The sequence below is a fragment of the Arachis ipaensis genome, chromosome B06 (assembly GCF_000816755.2).
Source record: "Arachis ipaensis cultivar K30076 chromosome B06, Araip1.1, whole genome shotgun sequence".
Lineage (NCBI taxonomy): Eukaryota > Viridiplantae > Streptophyta > Magnoliopsida > Fabales > Fabaceae > Arachis > Arachis ipaensis.
This window is the reverse complement of record NC_029790.2, coordinates 130,714,933-130,734,770: the sequence shown is the minus strand read 5'-3', so window position 1 is coordinate 130,734,770 and position 19,838 is coordinate 130,714,933. Positions and strand designations below refer to the sequence as shown.

The following is a 19,838-nucleotide window of genomic DNA, read 5'->3' as shown; positions in this document are numbered from 1 at the left end:
AATTATATAGTAGTTGATTTTCTGTATGCACATAGTATTTTTGTATTATGATTTAATTGTAACATTTGTCCTCAATATATTTGAATTTATTCAGTTTGTAATTGATGAAATTAAAATAAATGAATTAATAAATAAATAGAATTAATCTAATCAAATGAACTAATAGTCCAATATTCATTTTTTTATTATTTACATAAAACAAAACATTTAAAAATATAATGGACTTCCATGAAGCTACCCCTATAAACCGCCAAAATTTTCCATGAAGATATCTTTGTGAAGGGGCAGAATATATTAATAATCAGCTGAGAGAAGTATCTGTTTTCTCCAATGAATCATGTTTTTTGTGTGTCACCCGAAGAATAATAATGAAAAATCAAATCTGCATGAAAAGAAATCAATCAAAATCAAATCTCTAAGAAAGTTCAATAGGTGCCTAACTATCAAAAGACCAAATGAAAATGCAGAAAGATTTTATCTCTATGTAAAATATGAAATTAGTCAAAAACAAAGAAATTTAGAGCAACCATATTTTCGGCGCAGCATGCAAGTATTGCCATTAGTCTTAATCAAGAACTGAAGATCACAACCAAAAAGGGAAGCCTAAGAATGTGCTTCTATACTTCTTTTTTTCTTAGGCTGTACCAAACTGCAACTACTTCTTCGGAAATAGTGACAATTTTACATGACAAAGCGTCGCTTTTTATTTTTCGTGTGAGAGAAGGATGTATCTCAGAATGATGTGAGAAGAGATGAGTTTTACGCTGCTATGGCTTAAAGAAATCGGTGCCTCCGATTTGTTTCATTTTTTGAACCAACAATCACAAATCGGACGGTCCGATTTGTGTTTTTAAAAATAAAAAAAATTTTAATGTTGAAATCGGACCGTCTGATTTTTATTTTTAAAAATAAAAAAATATAAAATACAAATCGGACCCTCCGATTTGTAGTTTATTTTTTTCTTCAAACAAATCGGACCGTCCGATTTGAATAATACCAATAAAAAAACACCGTATCGAAGAAAAATACCTCATCTTCCAATAACAATGTATTACACATATATTTAATCAATATTAAAAAAAATTAGCCACAAAGCGTCTTCTTTTATAATTTATGTAATATTCTTTTTTTTTTTATCAAATTAGAGGATTTTATTTATTTTTTATTGAAAAACTATAAAACATGTACATATATCAATTTTTTAATAGATCCAAAAAAATAAAGAGACAATTAATTTCGAGAGAGAGAGAGAGAGATTATAATGTTGTAGTTCTATTTGGTTTGCACTATACTGCAATATCTGCAATTATTACTAAAAATTTGATTAATATAATATAACCTAATACAACGAATTAAAAAAGACAAAGATATCCTAAGAGTGGGCCAATTTAACTGAATTTAAAAAATTATCTAATAAATGAAGGATATTTGTGAAATCTTTTTAACCATATATATTCTTAAACAATGTAAAATTTCTTAAATCTAAGTATACAGTAGTATAAATTTAGATCTTTTAAATTTTAAATTTTTATTTTAGAAGGTAAAATGTGATCTTTCATTATTAAATAGTTTTTCTCTTATATTTTTTCTTAGTCCTACTTATAAAATAAATATGAGAAATCACATTTTACTTTTTAAAGTGAAATCTAAAATTTAGAGGATCCAAATTCTTAAATACATTTAAATATTTTTTTATCCTACATTCATGATAATATTCCCAAAAAAGGGTCAAATCTACTAGCTTGACTAAACCCTAAAATGTTGAATTTCTATGCTAGTGGTATTAGCGAAATGGTAACTGTATGGAGTCAAAGTCATAATATGCGACGATTCTATAGATTTTCATAATCTTGTCTTACTTACCTCGGAAACAAAAATCTTATTGAAGACGCGGTTCCACAAGGAAATAAAGTGGTTTGCCATTCACGCTGCAATCATCCTGAAACCACAACCTCATTTCCATAATTCAAATATTCTTGAACATGGACTTTTTACCCTCTTCATTGGTGATCATAAAAAGGACTAAAGTTTTTAGTCATTACCTTAAAATGAGACAGACCAATGATACAAGCACATTCCACTACTTCAGCACCACCACGTTCTACGAAAACAATTTCACACAACCTTATATCATATTTTTTTTATTATTATTATTATTTTTTTATGGTGCAAACCATATGGAAAATTTTTAAATATTCTAAAAATAATGTTGTTCTAGTAATAATGTAATATTAACTATTAATATCAATTATCTATATATTTATGATTAAGATCTATGACTAAAACCAATGAAACACTAGTATTTCTAAAATATTTGATACTCTTCCCGATCTTATAGCATATTTGAGACAACATAGATGTAGTGTCATTTTCAAGTGTTTTACTCGACTGTTTACTATGTTTAATGTTTAAAGTCTTATAACTGCAAGCATATCATTGAGTAATAATGTAAACGTCTTTAGTCAAAAACGGATAAAACTTACTTTTTTATATAAAGGCTCAATAAAGCAAATTTGAATTATTTGGGCTAATTTTTTTTTGTCTCTCTATTTTAGCATTATTATAATGTAAAACTCTTTTACATTGTAACTACATAACAATTAAACTCGCTAATTAATTAAAGAAAAAAAAGAAAAGAATATTATATATAAAGTGGAAAAAATGATAATATTAGAAGGGTGGAAGTTACCTAGGAGAGTAATTGCTGCAGATAGAGTTCCACCAGTAGCCACCAAATCATCAATAACAATGGCTTTGTCACCATGTTTCACAGCACCAACATGCATCTCCAAACAATCACTTCCATATTCTAGATCATATTTTTCTGAAATTACTTCACCTAAATATGAACCACGAGTTAAGTAGCACCATTAATGAAACAGAATAACACAACTAAAAGAACAAGCATTATATGACAATGTAACTTAAAGCAAAAACTAAGCAACATGTTATGTCCTGCTTCTAAATATTGAATGCAAGCATGGTAGTTTTCAAAATCTTGTTCCATTCAAAATCGATATAATAGCTTAAGAACATATTTTCAACCCCATGGATGCTTTGGTTTCTCTGTTTCAGTCAGCTAATCAACAAATATTGATAGAACATATGTACCTGGTAGCTTTCGAGGTTTGCGCAAAGGAACAAACTTTGAACCAATGGCTAATGCTATTGAGGGGCCAAAAAAGAATCCCCTAGCTTCCACTCCTGCATATTAATCAAATAATCTAATCAAATTAGCACATAAGATTGAAGAGGGTCAACATCATTAGCAAAGAACATGGCCTTTTAGGTTATGTTTATTGCTTAGTATTTAAGACAGGACATACATACAAAGATTCTAAGACAGATGTAAAATGACTTTATTTCTGTTTTACAAGATTCTCTTTCTATTTCCCAATGTCTTGTACTGTATTTCTGTTTTACCTCAACTCAAGCAAAACCTTAATGCTTCTAAACAGAAAATCCCACATTGAAATGGATCCAGAAAACACAGTTCAAGGAATGCAACTATTGCTTAAGATCAATGCCATGACTGAATTCGTCTAAAATTGTTACTAATACTAATTGCTCAAGTGATACATTATACTACATGATGAAAGGAGATAAAATCACATAACATAACAGCAGGGACTAAGTGAAAAATTCAATTGACATAAAGAGTCATTAACAAGAAAATATTATTGTGGAATTGACAGCACAATGTTTAAAAATAAATAAATAAGTTAAAATAGAGAATATTGATATAACAGTTTCAAATATTCAAATAGAACAGGAACATGATTGATGCAGCCAGCAACTAATATGAATATCCTAGGCATTTGCTTCACCCTTTCTGCTACTAATAAAGATTCACATAATAATAAAATATAATTACTTTTTTTACAATAAGAAAAAAAAAAAAAAAAGAAGCATAGGATTAAAAAAATACGGTTCTACGTTGTAATGTGTAATATAAAAAAGTAGTAATTAGTTGTAGGCAAAAAAAGAGAATGTCACAAAAAAATAAATAATATTACCGGCAACAATGGAAATTCCCATGTCTTTGTAACGATCAACAAAAATGTCAATTGTGTCCTTAAAAACCTTATGATCCAACAACAATGTCGTTATGTCCTGAAACATTATCCCTGCACTCATTTCATTATTATTATTCATATTTAAAAAATATATTATTGAAAAAAAGAAAACGCATACAAAAAAACTAGTCATGGATCTCTAAAAAACATAAGAGAGAATTATTAATATTAATTATTAAGACCTTGTTTGGGGAAGTGAGGAACGACTCTGATGGCTTCAGTGATGGCCTTGAGCCTTGGATCTTGTGGTTTTGGAGCATTGTGTTTGGAAAACATGTTTCTTTCTTGTTTGTGTTTTGTGGTTTTGTCGTTTGGAGAGGAAAAGTTAGTTGGGAGGTTATGTTTCTTTTTTACTTTTTTTTTTCTTTTTCCCTCGCAAACAGTTTCTGTGTGCAAAGTGATTTTGGAGCAATTTGATTTTGAGTTGTGAAACTGGTTAGTGTTTTTGAGCTCAACAAGAACACAGAACCACTTATATACACGCGATTGCAGCACCACGTGTTCCTCACGCGCACAAATTTTTTTTTCTTTTTTTTTGTTTTTTTCCGCTAATTTCTTTACTAAAATTTTGACTACAGTGGTCTAATTTAGACTTGGTAAAATTTTTTAGAAAAGTTTTGTATTTCTAGTGTTCATTATTATTTTTTGTATTTATAAAATTAAAATTAGTTTAACTTATTAAATATATGTGCTATATTTTTTTTTTAAATTATCTTTTAAAAACCAACCTTAATAAGATACTTTTATAATCCGCTCTCACCACTCACCAGTCATACCTCGTACATACCTCATTTTCAACTCCAATATAAAAACATTTATGTATGTATAATATTTATTTATTGAATATTTTATCGAGTACTTGTATATATAACATTAATCTATTAAAAACAAGAAAAAAGTAAATACTTGGATTTAGATTAAATTTTCTTAGATTCTCTTTCATATGTGATATGTAGCATTAATTTATTCAAAACAAGGAAGACTAAATAACTGGATGTGGATTAAATTTTCTTATATATTTTTTTTTCATAAAAATCTCCATTTTTATTTGGGGAGGGTAATTAACTATTTAGTCATGTGTTAATTATGTAAATAATGTTAAGGATTTTATTCTGTTTATTGGTGATATTTTTGTGCATGTTAAAGAAATCATTTACATGTAACCCATATTTGTAGATTCTGATCACGAGTTTTTCTATTGAAATGCCGTCTCAAAAAGGAAGGTGAATAAGGAATAATAATTATTACATGATCTCTGCACTCTACTCTTCATGATTCATGAACACACAAAAAGTCAAAAATGGATTGTGGTTCATGAAAGGAAAAGGAAAAAGGAAAATGGATGAATCATGAGTGACGAATATATGAGATTCTTTTCCTTTCTTATTGTAGATGATAAATTTATTGATTTAATTATTCATTTAGGATAAATTGAATCATACAATGAAATAAGTAAAATATTGTCCGATTATAATAGCATAATAAAAATATAACAAAATAAATCCAATTCTCCAAAAATATTTTGGTTAACATACAAGGTTTTGTGTGTATTTGATAGAAAAGTTTGAAAGGAGAGAAAAGAATATTTTATATTATTTTCTAACTAACTAATCTAACCATAATTCATTAACTACAATTTCTAATCAGTACAAGTTTGGTAACATTTTTATCTTAAATAAATTTAAGTGTGCGTATANNTAAAATTAATTTATATATTAAGATAATCTTTTGATATTTTATAGGAAATGTATAATGGTGGGACAGTGAAACATTGAACTTGTATCAATTTTTCTGGAAGAGTGAACAGAGATTTACCATTTTAGTTTTGTGCTGAATTGATCAATATGTGTATTAGAAAGAGGATGGTATAATATACTTTAGGAAGCTATTTTGGTATGGCAATGTATCTAACGGAATGTGATGTTTTTCTCATTTTGACCATAGAGATATAATATAAATTAATGTGAACGATCAAAATTTTGATAAACTACTTTGAGTGTACGTGAAAACCAGAAGTTCACAGTAGATTTGCAACGGGTTTTATAGTTGACAAGTATATACACGCACATAATGTCGCTTCTATCCATGACCCATATGCGATAAAAAGATAGACGTGTGAATGTATAATCTTTAAGCGAAGCCCTTTTGTTGGGTTAACTAAACATATCATCATCATTATTAAAAAATTGTTTTCCATTTTATATACATCAAATTCCCCCTATCCCTCCTAACATCTATCCTTCTTTGTTTCTTAAATTAATCAACTCTTAATTTCACAAATTAAAATCATATTACATTAAATTTAGTTGGTATTAGGAAAAAAAATTAAACTAAAAGAAATCAATGACTAAACGAAAACCATTTGAATTCTAATTAATTGGATATAAATCAAAGCAGCCAATTACAAATTTTAACATTTATATTTATAAATTAAAATAGTATTTAATTGTAAACTATAATTGAGTGTATAATAATAAATTATTTGTTTAATTTATTAATTTTAGATATCAATATTTTAAAAATAACTGTAAAAATTTATCACTAAAAGTAATATGATACCCTGATCCAATACTAAGACCCAGGTCTAAGTAAAAGGTCCAACCCAAAGGTTGGCCCTCACTCGACACTGACATTCTCTCAAGAAGTCAGATCCAACGACGACTTGCTCTAAAGAAGTCGGGATATCAGATTAGCTGGCAGATAGCACACATTCAAATAAATAACTGCCCCAAAAATCTCTCAACCTACTTTCAGGAGCCATATCTCAACTTCCTTAAGATAAAGGGACGGTTATCCACCTAAAAAGGTGGAACTACTCCAACGGTGGTTATTGGTTCACCACTATAAATACACTGACACCCCTCAGGTATCTCTAAGTTCCAATACTCTTTAAACTTGCTTAGACCCTTGCTGACTTAGGTATCGGAGTGTTTTTGCAGGTACCACCCCCCATTTCTCTCATACATACAAGTCGGAGGGAGGCTCCCAGATGCTAACTCATTCGAAGGCTTCCTCCTTCAGACGATTGGGCCAACCCAATGAGTCCAACCCACTAATCTCCAGTTACCCATCATAACATTGGCGCCATTGTCGGGGACCCAAGAGATCAACCAGTAATGGCGGATGACTCACACAAAGATGGCCACATAGCGTCCGATTCCGAGCAGGAAAATCAGGACGTGGGAAACAATAATGAGGATATTGACCTTCATCAAGGGGTGACCAATCAACATAGAGAAGGCACCTCAGGGTTGAAAAACCCGAAGACAAACTCCTCTGAAGGGCACGAATCAGGAAAAGAGGGACAACCCCACACTGCTGATTTCATGGGATTGTTCCACGGCCACCAAGGGCGCCTGGAACAGTTGGAACAAGAGTTGGAACGACAGCGAAAGGCAGAGAGAAACTTGAGGAATGAGATAGAGCGACGAAAAGAGCTAGAAGAAAAGCTCTTAAGGCTGGAGTCTGCTCTCAAAAATCGAAGCTCCCGCAGTGACCGATAAGATTCTCGTTTGGGGGGAGAAGATCCATTCAGCGAGGACATTATGAGGGCAAAAGTTCCAAGGAACTTTAAAAGCCCCGACATGGACCTCTACGATGGAACCACTGATCCAAAGCATCGTTTAAGCAATTTTAAAAGTCGGATGTACCTAGCCGACACTTCAGATGCTACTCGCTGCAAGGCTTTTCCGACAACCTTGACGAAAGCAGCGATGAAGTGGTTCGATAGTCTTCCTCCGAAGTCGGTCACCAGTTTCAACGACCTCTCACGAAAGTTCCTGATGCGATTCTCCATCCAGAAGGACAAAGTAAAGCACGCGCCAAGCCTCCTGGGAGTAAAACAAGAGGTTAGAGAACCTTTGAAAAGGTTCAATAAAGCGTGCTTGGAGATCCAAGACCTGCCCACGGAGGTAGTGATTATGGGCCTAGTAGATGGACTTCGAGAAGGTCCCTTCTCCCAGTCCATATCGAAAAGGCATCCGACCTCCCTAAGTGATGTACAGCAGAGAGCTGAGAGGTACATCAACATGGAGGAAAATGCCAGACTTCGAGAGCTGAGCTAGCGACCTGGGCACTCTCACTCATCAAAAGAGAAGGAAAGAGAGCCCAAGAAAAAAGAAGAAGTCGGCCCTGAAAGGCCTATGAGATATCACTCTTATACTCCTCTACGAGTTTTTCTAGTTGATATCTACAGGAAAATTTGCCATACTGAAAGGCTACCACCCCCTAGGCCCATCAAAAATAAAAAGGGGGCGAGTCGTGGCGACTACTGTGAGTACCATAAGATATATGGTCACTCAACGAATGATTGTTACGACCTTAAAAATGTGATAGAAAAGCTGGCTAGAGAAGGTCGGCTTGATAGATATCTTATGGAAAGGTCGGACCATCATGGAAAAAGGAAGCGAGATGATGAGGACCGAAGAGATCCACCACCACAAACCCCGGAAAGGCATATACACATGATCTCGGGAGGATTTGGTGGAGGTGGCCTCACAAAGTCGTCTCGCAAGAGACACTTGAAGGAAGTCTATCAGGTCAAAGGCGAAGCTCTCGACCTACCAACTATTTTTTTCACTAAAGAAGATGGGCAAGGAATCATTCCTGGACATGATGATCCAGTTGTGATAACTATGATCTTTGCCAACGCCCATCTTCACAGAACCTTGGTAGATCAGGGAAGCTCAGCCGACATCCTCTTCAAACCAACATTTGATAAGATGGGATTGGATGAAAAGGAATTAAGAGCTTACCCTGACCCCTTGTATGGGCTGGAGGATACACCAATAAAATCACTAGGATTCATACCCCTTCATACAACTTTTAGAAATGAGGCAAAATCCAAAACTCTGAGCATCGACTTTATAATCGTCGATGTGGGGTCAACCTACAATGCCTTAATCGGCCGAACTACCCTAAATCGGCTCGGAGCAGTGGTATCCACTCCCCACCTTTGCATGAAATTCTCAACATCAGAGAGAATAGCAACCATTAGAGGAAACCAGAAGTTGGCAAGAAAATGCTACAATGAAAGCTTGAACCTGAGAAGAAAAGGCAAGGAGGTACACACAATTGAGCTCGGAGGAGTCAGAGCTAAGGAGGAGCTGCGACCACAACCGGGGGGAAAGACTGAAGAGGTACAGGTTGGAGAAGAGGAAGGAAAAAAATACCAACATAGGAGCCAACCTGGAAGAAGATTTGAAGAAGAAGTTTATAAGGCTCCTACAAGAGAATTCCGACCTCTTCGCTTGGAAAGCCTCCGACATGCCAGGGATAGATCCCGAACTCATGTCGCACAAACTATCAGTATACCCCGATTCGCGACCTGTTCAGCAAAGAAGAAGGAAGCTCGGACCTGAACGAGCCTAAGTAGTGGAAGAACAGGTACAAGCCCTTCTAGAAGCCAAGTTCATCAAAGAGGTCAAATATCCGGCATGGCTAGCAAATGTGGTGCTAGTCAAAAAATAAAACGGCAAGTGGAGGATGTGCGTCGATTACACCGACCTGAACAAGGCGTGTCCTAAAGACCCATATCCACTTCCAAGCATTGATACCCTAGTAGACTCCAGCTCAGGGTATCAGTACTTGTCGTTTATGGATGCATACTCGGGGTACAATCAAATCCCGATGTACAAGCCGGATCAAGAAAAAACATCATTCATCACTCCCAGGGCAAACTATTGCTATGTGGTCATGCCCTTTGGACTGAAAAATGCTGGGGCCACATATCAAAGGCTGATGAACAAGGTGTTCGCACCTTACCTTGGGGGATTAATGGAAGTCTATGTAGACGACATACTAGTAAAAACTAAGGATGAAACCAACCTCTTGGCTGACCTTTCGCAAGTTTTCAGCACCATAAGGATGCATGGGATGAGATTAAATCCTGCAAAATGTACCTTCGCGGTGGAGGTAGAAAAGTTTCTAGGATTCATGCTTACACAAAGGGAAATCGAAGCCAATCCTGACAAGTGTAAAGTAGTCTTAGAAATGAAAAGTCCGACTTGCCTAAAGGAGATCCAGCAGCTGAACGGCCGACTTGCTACACTCTCTAGGTTCTTGGCAGGATCAGCATTAAGATCCCTACCACTCTTCTTTCTACTAAGAAAAGGATGCCAATTCGAATGTACTCCTGAGTGCGAAGAAGCATTTCAGGAATTCAAAAGGTTTTTAAGCCAACCTCCCATTCTGACCCGACCTAAAGTTGGGGAAGAACTCGTCCTGTATTTGTCCGTAGCAGACAAAGCTGTAGCATCAGCTCTAATACGGGAAGACAAGGTCGGGAAGCATCCTGTATACTTCACTAGCAAAGTCCTACAAGGCCCTGAATTAAGGTATAAAAAACTTGAGAAGTTTGCATATGCCTTAATAGTAGCCTCTCGGAGACTACGGCCTTATTTTCAAGCTCATACAATAAGAGTTCGAACGAACCAGCCCATGAAGCAAATCATTCAGAAAACGGATATTGCGGGAATAATGGTTCAATGGGCTATAGAGCTATCCGAGTTCGACCTCGAGTACGAAACTCGAACGGTAATAAAAGCTCAATGCCTTACTGATTTCGTGGCAGAATATGCAGGAGACCAAGAGGAAGCCTCCACGACATGGGAGCTATACGTGGATGGATCCTTCAATAAAGTCGGAAGTGGTGCAGGTATAATCCTAGTTAACTAGGAGGGAACTCAAGTGGAAGTCTCCCTCAAATTTGAATTTCCAGCTTCTAATAATCAGGCAGAGTATGAAGCCTTGATTGCAGGGTTAAAATTGGCAGAAGAAGTCGGCGCAACAAAGGTAGTTGTGTTCAGCGACTCCCAGGTGGTGATCTCTCAAATAAATGGAGAGTATCAGCTAAAGATCCCAATATGAAAAGGTACTTGGACAAAACCTTAGAGTACCTTGGACGATTTGCTGAGACCGAGGTCAAGCACATAAATTGGGATCTCAACAGCAGAGCAGATGCCCTTTCCAAGCTAGCAAGTACCAAATCAGAGGAGAATAATAGAAGCCTGATCCAAGAAACTCTCCAAGAACCCTCTGTCTCAAAGGCAGAAGTCAAACAAGATATCCTTGAAGTATACAGATTGGACCTCGGATGGATGAACCCACTAGTCGAATATTTGAAATTCGACATCCTACCAAAAGGGGAAAAAGAGGCCAAGAAAATCTGGAAGGATGCACAAAATTACACCTTGGTGAAAAATATCCTCTATAAAAGGGAGATATCAACACCATTATTAAAGTGCGTCCCGACCTCAAGGACAACAGAAGTCTTAGAAGAAGTCCACAATGGTATCTGCAGAAATCATCTCGGAGCGAGGTCCCTGGCTAGAAAAGTCATCCGAGCCGGGTTCTACTAGCCGACTTTGCAGAAAGATGCTACCGAGTTCGTAAAGAAGTGTCAGCCATACCAAATGCATGCAAACTTCCACGTCGCTCGCTCCCCCCGATGAGCTCATAAGTATAACTTCTCCAAGGCCTTTTGTGAAATGGGGATTGAACCTATTAGGACCCTTCCCCCAAGCACTTGGACAAGTAAAATACTTAATAGTGGGAGTAGACTATTTCACAAAATGGATCGAAGCAGAACCATTGGCCACCATCATCGCCCAGAGAAGTCGGAAATTCCTCTACAAGAACATTATCACAAGGTATGGGGTACCTTACTCCATTACCACTGATAATGGTACTCAGTTCATCGACTCTACCTTCAGAAACCTGGTAGCCAGTATGAAGATCAAGCATCAATTGACCTCGGTAAAACATCCACAAGTGAATGGACAAGTCGAGGCAGCCAACAAGGTTATACTGGCAGGGTTGAAGAAAAGGTTGCAAGATTCAAAAAGAAGTCTGGGCTGAAGAACTCCCTCAAGTACTATGAGCTTATCGGACTACACCTCAGTCTGCCATAGGGGAAACACCCTTCTGACTTGTTTATGGCATAGAAGCCATGATACCAGTTGAAATCAACGAGCAAAGTCCAAGGGTAAGCTTCTACGACGAGGTTGGAAACATACAGGGGCACAAAGAAGAACTCAAGCTACTCACCGAAGTCCGAGAACAAGCCCAGATAAGAGAAGCAGCACTAAAGCAAAGGATGACAAATATATACAACAAAAAAGTCATTCGAAGAAGCTTCGCCCCAGATGACTTGATCAGAAACGACATAGGAGTTAACAAATCTGGGAATGGAAAGCTTGCTGCCAACTAGAAAGGACCATACAAAATTAAAGAGATCCTAGGAAAAGGCTACTACAAGGTGATCGACTTGAACGACACCGAATTACCTAGGTCGTGGCATGCTTGTAACATGAAAAGGTACTATAGTTAGAAGCGAACTCCATTCCCTGATGTACTCTTTTTCCCGACTTCATGGTTTTTTTCCAAAAATAAAAGGGTTTTCCTGAAGGGGTTTTAACGAGGCATCAAAATGGGGGACTAAGGGGCGACAATTTTCCAAACCTCTTAGTAGCAAAAAGTACCTTTGTAAATAAATAAAGATCTTTTTTTTCACATCTCTTTGTAAATTCCTTTTACGTTATTGTCACTCTTTCTACGAAACGCGCCGATTTGAGCTCGACAAAACGTAAAAATCCCATGAACCGACCTAGAAGGTCATTAGGATAAAACGACGAGGTACAAGTCGGTGTAAAGAGGCTATAAAAGTAGATCATGTAAACTCGGGTACGCAACAACTAACAAGTCGGAAAATCCGAGAAAAATCGAAATGCATCACGAAAATAGCCTAAGTTATGAAAAATACAAATAAGAAAAATTTGAATTCATAAGAAATACCAAAAAGAGACAAAAAGATAAACCAGCAACAAAGGCAAAAGCTGTCTAGAGTCTTTGGAAAATTTGAAAAAATAAACTTAGACAAAAGCCTGCCTAGATAAAGTTTTTCTCAAAAGCAAAAAAGATAAAAAAGGGTTTTTTTTTTTTATGGAAAACCTAGCGAAGAAAAAATTGCAGAAAACATGCGCGAACCAAATTAATCTTAAACCCCTTATCCAAAAAAGGGGGACAATAATTGAGGCGCTTTTGTTAACGGCCATAAAAGGCCAGAAAGTGTTAAGAACAAACAACCACAAAAACAATAAGTAAAATTGTTCAAAAAACAAGGGGCCCACAAGCCGGGCCCCCAAATAGCCAAATATCAATTAGATGGAAAGATCAGTACCGCTAGAAGGAAGATCAGTAGGGAGAGAAGTCGGAGTAGCAGCAGGGGAGGATGGAGCAGTTTCTTCAGGAGCTAGAGTAGGAACCTCTGAAGAACTCGGAAGGTATCCATCTTGACGCTCCTCACGAGGAGGAGATTCTATTATCCTCTGCCTGCGAGTATTCAAGTCGGAGTCAGTCTCAGGTCGGGGAGGGTAGACAATGGCCCCATCAACTACAATCTTGTCGAGGTCAAGAGGAGAAAGATCCAGGTCAGGGGCAATGGCCCCAACTTGCTCCTTAAAAACCCTCCAAGCCTCCTCTGCACCCTCAGCCACTGAATCCTCCAGGTCCTGGAAAGCCTCCCGACATCCTGACAGCTCCTTCTTCAAATCAAGATTCTCCCCATAAAGCCTGATATAGTTCTGCTCCGCCTTCTCCTTAAGGCCCTCCGCCATGACACATTGGCCCATCAACCTCTTCTCCCTCTCCTAGAGATGATCCTTTTCCTCCTTTAGCTCGCCGACCTCCTCTTTAAGCCTCTTCTCTTCTTCTTGATAAAGGAAGATCCTCCCCTCTAGCTCCTCAACATTTTGGGTAGAACCCAAACAGTTAAGGGGAGTCTTCTCCAAAATATCAAGAAGTTTGGTAGATACTCCCGTCGCATGGACACTCCCCTGGACCAGAATGTTAAGATGGTTTCAAACGGAAATATCATCTATATTTATTCGAGTATGAGGATAAATGTGATTCCGAACGAATTGGGGGCCATTAAATTTAGCCTCCCCATCAAGAGAAGAGCCAGACTCTGAAATCTTGCGCTTCTTCTCCTCTGGTTCAAGGGAAGATCGGGGCGGAGGAGGAGGAAGAGAAGAAGCAGAAGAAGAGGATATCATAATAGGACGAGAAGAGGTCCCCAAGTTGCAAGGAAGAGGGGGAGGAGGAGGAGAAAGAGTGCCAGCGGCCCTGGCAGCGTCAACTCAGGCCCGAGACCTCTTCTTGGCATCTTGGGCCTTCTGGTAGGAGGAATTGGAATTCTTCTTCACCATATCTATAAAAAGGAAAAATAAAAGAATCAATCTGCAAGTCGGAAACAAAGATCTCAAAGTCCAAAGCAACAAAAACAAGTCAATAACGAATCTACCTATTTGGGTCCGAACAAAGCTTGGAGACCCTTGAAGGAACTTCTTTGTGTCCAGATAAAGGGCCCTTCCCCAAACCTCTCGGAAGAACCCCACAACAGCCGCCTCAGCCTCATCCAGGTCATCCAGACCATACTTCTCCACAGGAGAGGCCTCTAACCAATAAAGGGGAAACCGAGGAAAAGAATTTTGGTCCAGGAAAAAGGGGTGGTGACCTTCTACGGCTTGAACTTTAAAGAAAATTTTTTTAAAGTCATGAAAAGATTCATCAAAAAGGTTGAAAACTCTCCGACCTTGAATGGCCCGGAAAGATACCCACTGTCGTTTATTATTTTGCCCACTAAAGGGCTTGGTCATATGAAAAAGAAAGAAGAAAATCTTCAAAGAAGTCGAAAAATCTAATTCTCGACTAACAAGTTGATAAATTTTCATGAAACCCCAAGAGTTGGGATGAAGTTGGGTAGGAGCAACACGGCAATGAGACAACACAGCTATTTCAAAGTCAGAAAATGGCAGAAGAACACTCAAACGGGTAAACAAACAATCGTACATAAAAAAGAAAGGAGGGTCAGCGTTAGTAGCTTTCCCAAAGCAAACCCGGTCTTCGGGACCTGGGGCAATCAACTCATACTTAGGCTCATCATCATCAGAGCCACAGATTCTATGGTGGGTGCGGAGGTCGGTAATATAATCTGTGTCTACTAGAGGTTCCTCCCCAAGAACAGTAACATCAACCCACTCAAAAACGGGGGAAGTCATCTTTTCCAAGTAAAAAGAAATAGGAGAAATGGCAACGAGACCTACAAAGGAAAATGGAAAAAGATCAAAAAATAGGGTCTCTAAAAGGCCCAAAGCGGAGACACTAGACCTATCAACAGACTCACTGCGGATGCGCAAAAAACTCCTCTAAATACACAAGATAAAGTATTTAAATAAAAAAGAGAAAGAAAAGTCTAACCTTTGCTAATAAGCGTGAAAGGAAGCAGAAACAGCGGCAGCAATGCACTCCAAGAAGGAAGAAGCTTTCTTTCAGAACAGAGTGTGTAGGCGAAAACTTTTTCAGAAAGAAAATAAAGAAAGAGAGGGAAAAGTATTTATAAACACGTTAGGGGCATAAATGATAAATCGACACGATCGTTAAAGAAACGCACCGTTACCAATGTAACTGTCACCCCACGTGTAAATGCGAAAAGCCCTAACGGACGCGACGTTTGATTAGACGCAACTTTTAGGAATATTTTGAATCATGTCGGTTAAAAAGCCACGTCGGTTCCCATTTCACGTCGGCTACAAGTCCGAGTTAAAATACTTGAATCCAACTCTTAAGGAAAAGAAATCGTACTCGAGTAGGGGCACTGTTCATACCCTGTCCCAATATTAAGGCCCAGGTCTAATTAAAAGGCCCAACCCAAAGGTCGGCCCTCACTCGACACCGATCTTCTCTCAAGAAGTTGGATCCAACGACGACTTGCTCTAAAGAAGTCGGGATATCAGATTAGCTGGCAGATAGCACACATTCAAATAAATAACTATCCCTAAAATCTCTCAACCCACTTCCAGGAGCCATATCTCAACTTCCCTAAGATAAAAAGACGGTTATCCACCTAAAAAAGTGGAACTACTCCAACGGTGGTTATTGGTTCACCACTATAAATACAATGACACCCCTCAGGTATCTCTAAGTTCCAATACTCTTTAAACTTGCTTAGACCCTTGCTGCATCGGAGTGTCTTTGCAAGTACCACCCCCTATTTCTCTCATACATACAAGTCGGACGGAGGCTCCCATACGCTAACCCATTCAAAGGCTTCCTCCTTCAGACGATTGGGCCAACCCAACGAGTCCAGCCCACTAATCTCCGGTTACCCATCGTAACAATAACATATCGTAAACATGACTAAATGAAAATATTATATTCCAATCTCAATAAAGGTTAACAGTTATATCACCGCAAGATGAATAAGTCATTAACTTGCATAAGTGTTAAATCATGGTATTAAAAAAATTGATTTAATTTATTTTATAATAAAAAATTTTTTTATCAAATTTTTAACTACTTTTAATATGAATTCTTATGTTTAAGGTGAATTTTAAATTTGTATCTTTTTAATGTTTTTAAAAAATAACATACATATTTAAATTTTTTACTTTTTTAACTATTAGAAGATCAACCGTTCGTGTACATTATTAGTAAAATGTATAACTTGTTAGGTTTTCATGTCAGTTTTGTGAATTTTTTAATGACATAAGACAATAAAATAGGTTGACTTTAATATTATTAGAATCTAAATATAATTATTCAAGTATGCACCACTAATTATATTAATAAAGAAATTTTGTAAAAAACAAAATATGATTTATATTTTAAATTTTTCGAGTAAATTCATTTCAAAATGTAAGAATTAGACTCAATTACGCTATATTTTTAGATAAAATATAGAATTTCATAACAAAATTAATATCTATTGAGGAAATAAATTTTAGGGGTGGCAAACGAGCATGCCCATCCTGCACCATTCTATCCCGCCAAAAGCCTGCTATTTGGCGGATTAGTCCGTCCTGTCCCATCTATTGAGATGGTCGTAAATTTCTATCTCGCCTTACTTAATGGCGATTTGGCGGGCTAAGTCCGCCAATTCTTTTTTTTCTTTTTAAAAAATATTAAATCATTAAATATCAAAAATATATAATTTCATGAGTATTTCAATAAACTTACAATTTCTAAAGATATAAAAAAATTATAATTTTTAAATTCACAAACTCTAAAGTATTTATAATTCAAAATATCTAATAAACATAATGATCAACCAAGTTTTTAAAACAAAATAATAAAATCATCATTGTTTAAAACTAAACAAATATTATCTGAAATATATAATTAAATATTGTCAAAGTCTCTATTTTATTAATAAGAAATTTTGTAAAAAAAATATTATTTACATTTTCAATTTCTCGAGTAAATTATAACTCAAAGTAAAATGAACAAACCTTCCAAATACAAGCACAAAAGTAATGTTCCAAATTCAATTATCATCTTAAAACCAAAAGTCCGTCTCACCCTGCAAAAACCTACGACATTTGTAGTGAATCAGGAAGTGTGGGTTCGGTGGTTTTTTTTTTATTACAGAGGACTTAAAATTCTAACCCGACCCATCTTTTTTTTTTGAGTTACATGAGCCGGTTTGACGAGTTTCGGCCTGTTTGTCACCCCTAATAAATTTATGGGATAAGTACTGTTTTGGTCCCTAACGTTGAAGGTCAGAATCGAAACCGTCTCTCATCTAATTTTCGATTTAGAATCGTCCTTAATGTTACATTTCATTTTAAAATCGTCTTTTTTAATAAAATTTTTTATAAATGACAAAATTATCCTTTTTTAGAGGGGGAGGGGGACGGCGCCGGCGAAGCTTGGAGCTGCCGTCGCCGTCGCCGTCGCGAGCCAGGGAGAGAGCCTCGGCTTCTGCACCGCCCCGTTCTCGCCACTGCTTCTCGCCGCCTCGCCGCTTTTTCTTCTTGCTTCGATCTCTGTTTCTGCTTCGTCTTCTGCTTCTTTTGGGTTTGCTTGAGTGCTTCTGCTTCTGTATCTTCTGCTTCGTCTTCTAATTTCTACCTCTGTTTGAGTGCTTCTGCTTCTTCTGGGTTCTGCATCTTCTGGGTTCTTCTTCCTTTTCATTATTGTATGTTGATTTGTTGAATCTGGATTTGATTTGTTGAATCTGATTTTGATTTGGTTGATCTGGATTTGATTTGTTGAATCTGATTTTGATTTGTTGAATCTGGATTTGAATAATGAATTTGTTCATCATGATCCCTAATTTCCTAATTTGATTTTGTTGGTTTTGCTCTTGTTATGATTTTTTTATTTCTGCTTCTGCTTCTTGGTTTTGTGCTTGAGCTTTTGCATCTCTTTTGTATTGATTTTTTATGCTTTTTGCTTCTGCTTGTTCTTCTTCATCTACTTCTTCTTCTTCTTCTTCTGTATCTGCTTCTTCTGCATCTGATTTGCTTCTGCTTGTGTTGATTTTTTCTGCTTTCTGCTTCTGCTTGGATTGATTTAGTTATTGAATTTGTTGAATTTGTGATGATTTGTTGAATTTTTGATTATTTGATTTGTTGAATTTTATTTCATTGATGTTGTTATTTTTGGTGGTGGTGGTGGTGGTGGTGGTGGTGATGGAGGAGGAGGAGGAGGTAAAGGTGCTGGTAGTGGTGGGAGTATTTTTGTCCGAAAAAATTAAATGGACGATTTTAATCCCAAAAAAAATCTTAAAGATGATTTTAAATCGACAAATACGATGGGGACGGTTTCGATTCTGACCCTCCTCAACTATCGATGACCTGCCTGAAGTCTTCTTCAGAGAGTACCAGAGTCTGACTTGGCGAGGTTAATTCTTTGTCGTATTAGAGTATTGAGATAGGTTTCATTCAAAGAGAGCGAAGGAAAAAGGCAAGGCTTTATTCGTAGTAATAGTGGGCAGGTCTCATGAGATCTATGTCGGCCGTCGGAATCAAATGAAGGGGTCGAAGGACCATTCGATTCATTAAGGGGCGGGCTCAAAGCCCCTTATCGGATTTAAACCGATGATTTACGCCCTCCATACAGACTGAACCAGGTATGGTTAAAAGCCTTCAATGAGGTGAAGGCACGTATTCGGATTTGACCCTAATGGAAAACAGAGCTCTTTTATCGCGGAATTAGACCTGCTAACTTAATTACGTATTCTTTTTTTAACCCGATCCAGCATTCTCGCAGCTTTTACTCTGTTGCAAGTATGAAGTGAGTTCCGCTTACTACTAGGTTGGATCGAATGTCAGTAAATTCGTTGGCAATATGTCTACGCTGTCTGATCCGGCTTTCCCGATTGGATCAGCTTGGACCTGACCTTGGGAGTTAGATTAACCTTACTCCACTAGTAGCAATAGGCAATAAGCAAAAAAAAGGGATTGGATTCTTATTTTATTAGAGGATGACAATCTTTTCATGGGAGATATGTTGTATATCCAACTCCAGGTGCCGCAATTTTCGGAGAGTTTATTAGTGAAAAATATTTATTAAAGATATATGATACGATAAGTCATTAATTAATATTTTTAGGTTATATATATTTAAAAAATATTAATGGCCAAATAAATGAATATAAAAAATTTAATTCATAAATAGATGATAAAAGACCATACGATAAAAAAAATTTATAATCACAATAAAATATTTTTGAAGTTTGGCTATCATTAGGAAGAGATGCTAAGCATACAAATAAAGGCAGCAACCAATCACTATAGTGATAACTAATATTCACATGCATGCTATATTAGGATTTAATTTTCATGAAAAAAAAAACAATAAAAACTTGTTTAATATTGTCTTTATTACATATAGCTGGAAAAAACAATAATATTCTTATTATAAATTAAAAATTCTGAAAATGATAAACAGAAAAGAAAATTGTTTCAATAAATTATCCAA

General features: G+C 36.5%; 1 protein-coding gene across 1 annotated transcript; it reads right to left on the bottom strand.

Annotated features, from left to right (window-relative positions):
• LOC107648507 (adenine phosphoribosyltransferase 5-like) lies at positions 193–4,519 on the bottom strand. The gene is made up of 7 exons (XM_016352344.2): positions 4,259–4,519; positions 4,017–4,127; positions 3,112–3,204; positions 2,690–2,839; positions 2,043–2,101; positions 1,864–1,939; positions 193–382 (listed from the first exon to the last, which is right to left on the bottom strand). Exons 1-6 carry the CDS (start codon positions 4,350–4,352, stop codon positions 1,880–1,882), a joined length of 567 nt encoding a protein of 188 aa, XP_016207830.1. The 5' UTR covers positions 4,353–4,519; the 3' UTR covers positions 193–382; positions 1,864–1,879.

Coding starts and splice junctions, on each gene's coding strand:
- LOC107648507 (XM_016352344.2), bottom strand. CDS start 4,352: ATGTTTTCCAAACACAATGCTCCAAAACCACAAGATCCAAGGCTCAAG. Junction 2,840..3,111: donor CAAACCTCGAAAGCTACCAG/GTACATATGTTC, acceptor GTTCATATTTAG/GTGAAGTAATTTCAGAAAAA. Junction 1,940..2,042: donor TTGGTCTGTCTCATTTTAAG/GTAATGACTAAA, acceptor TTGTGGTTTCAG/GATGATTGCAGCGTGAATGG.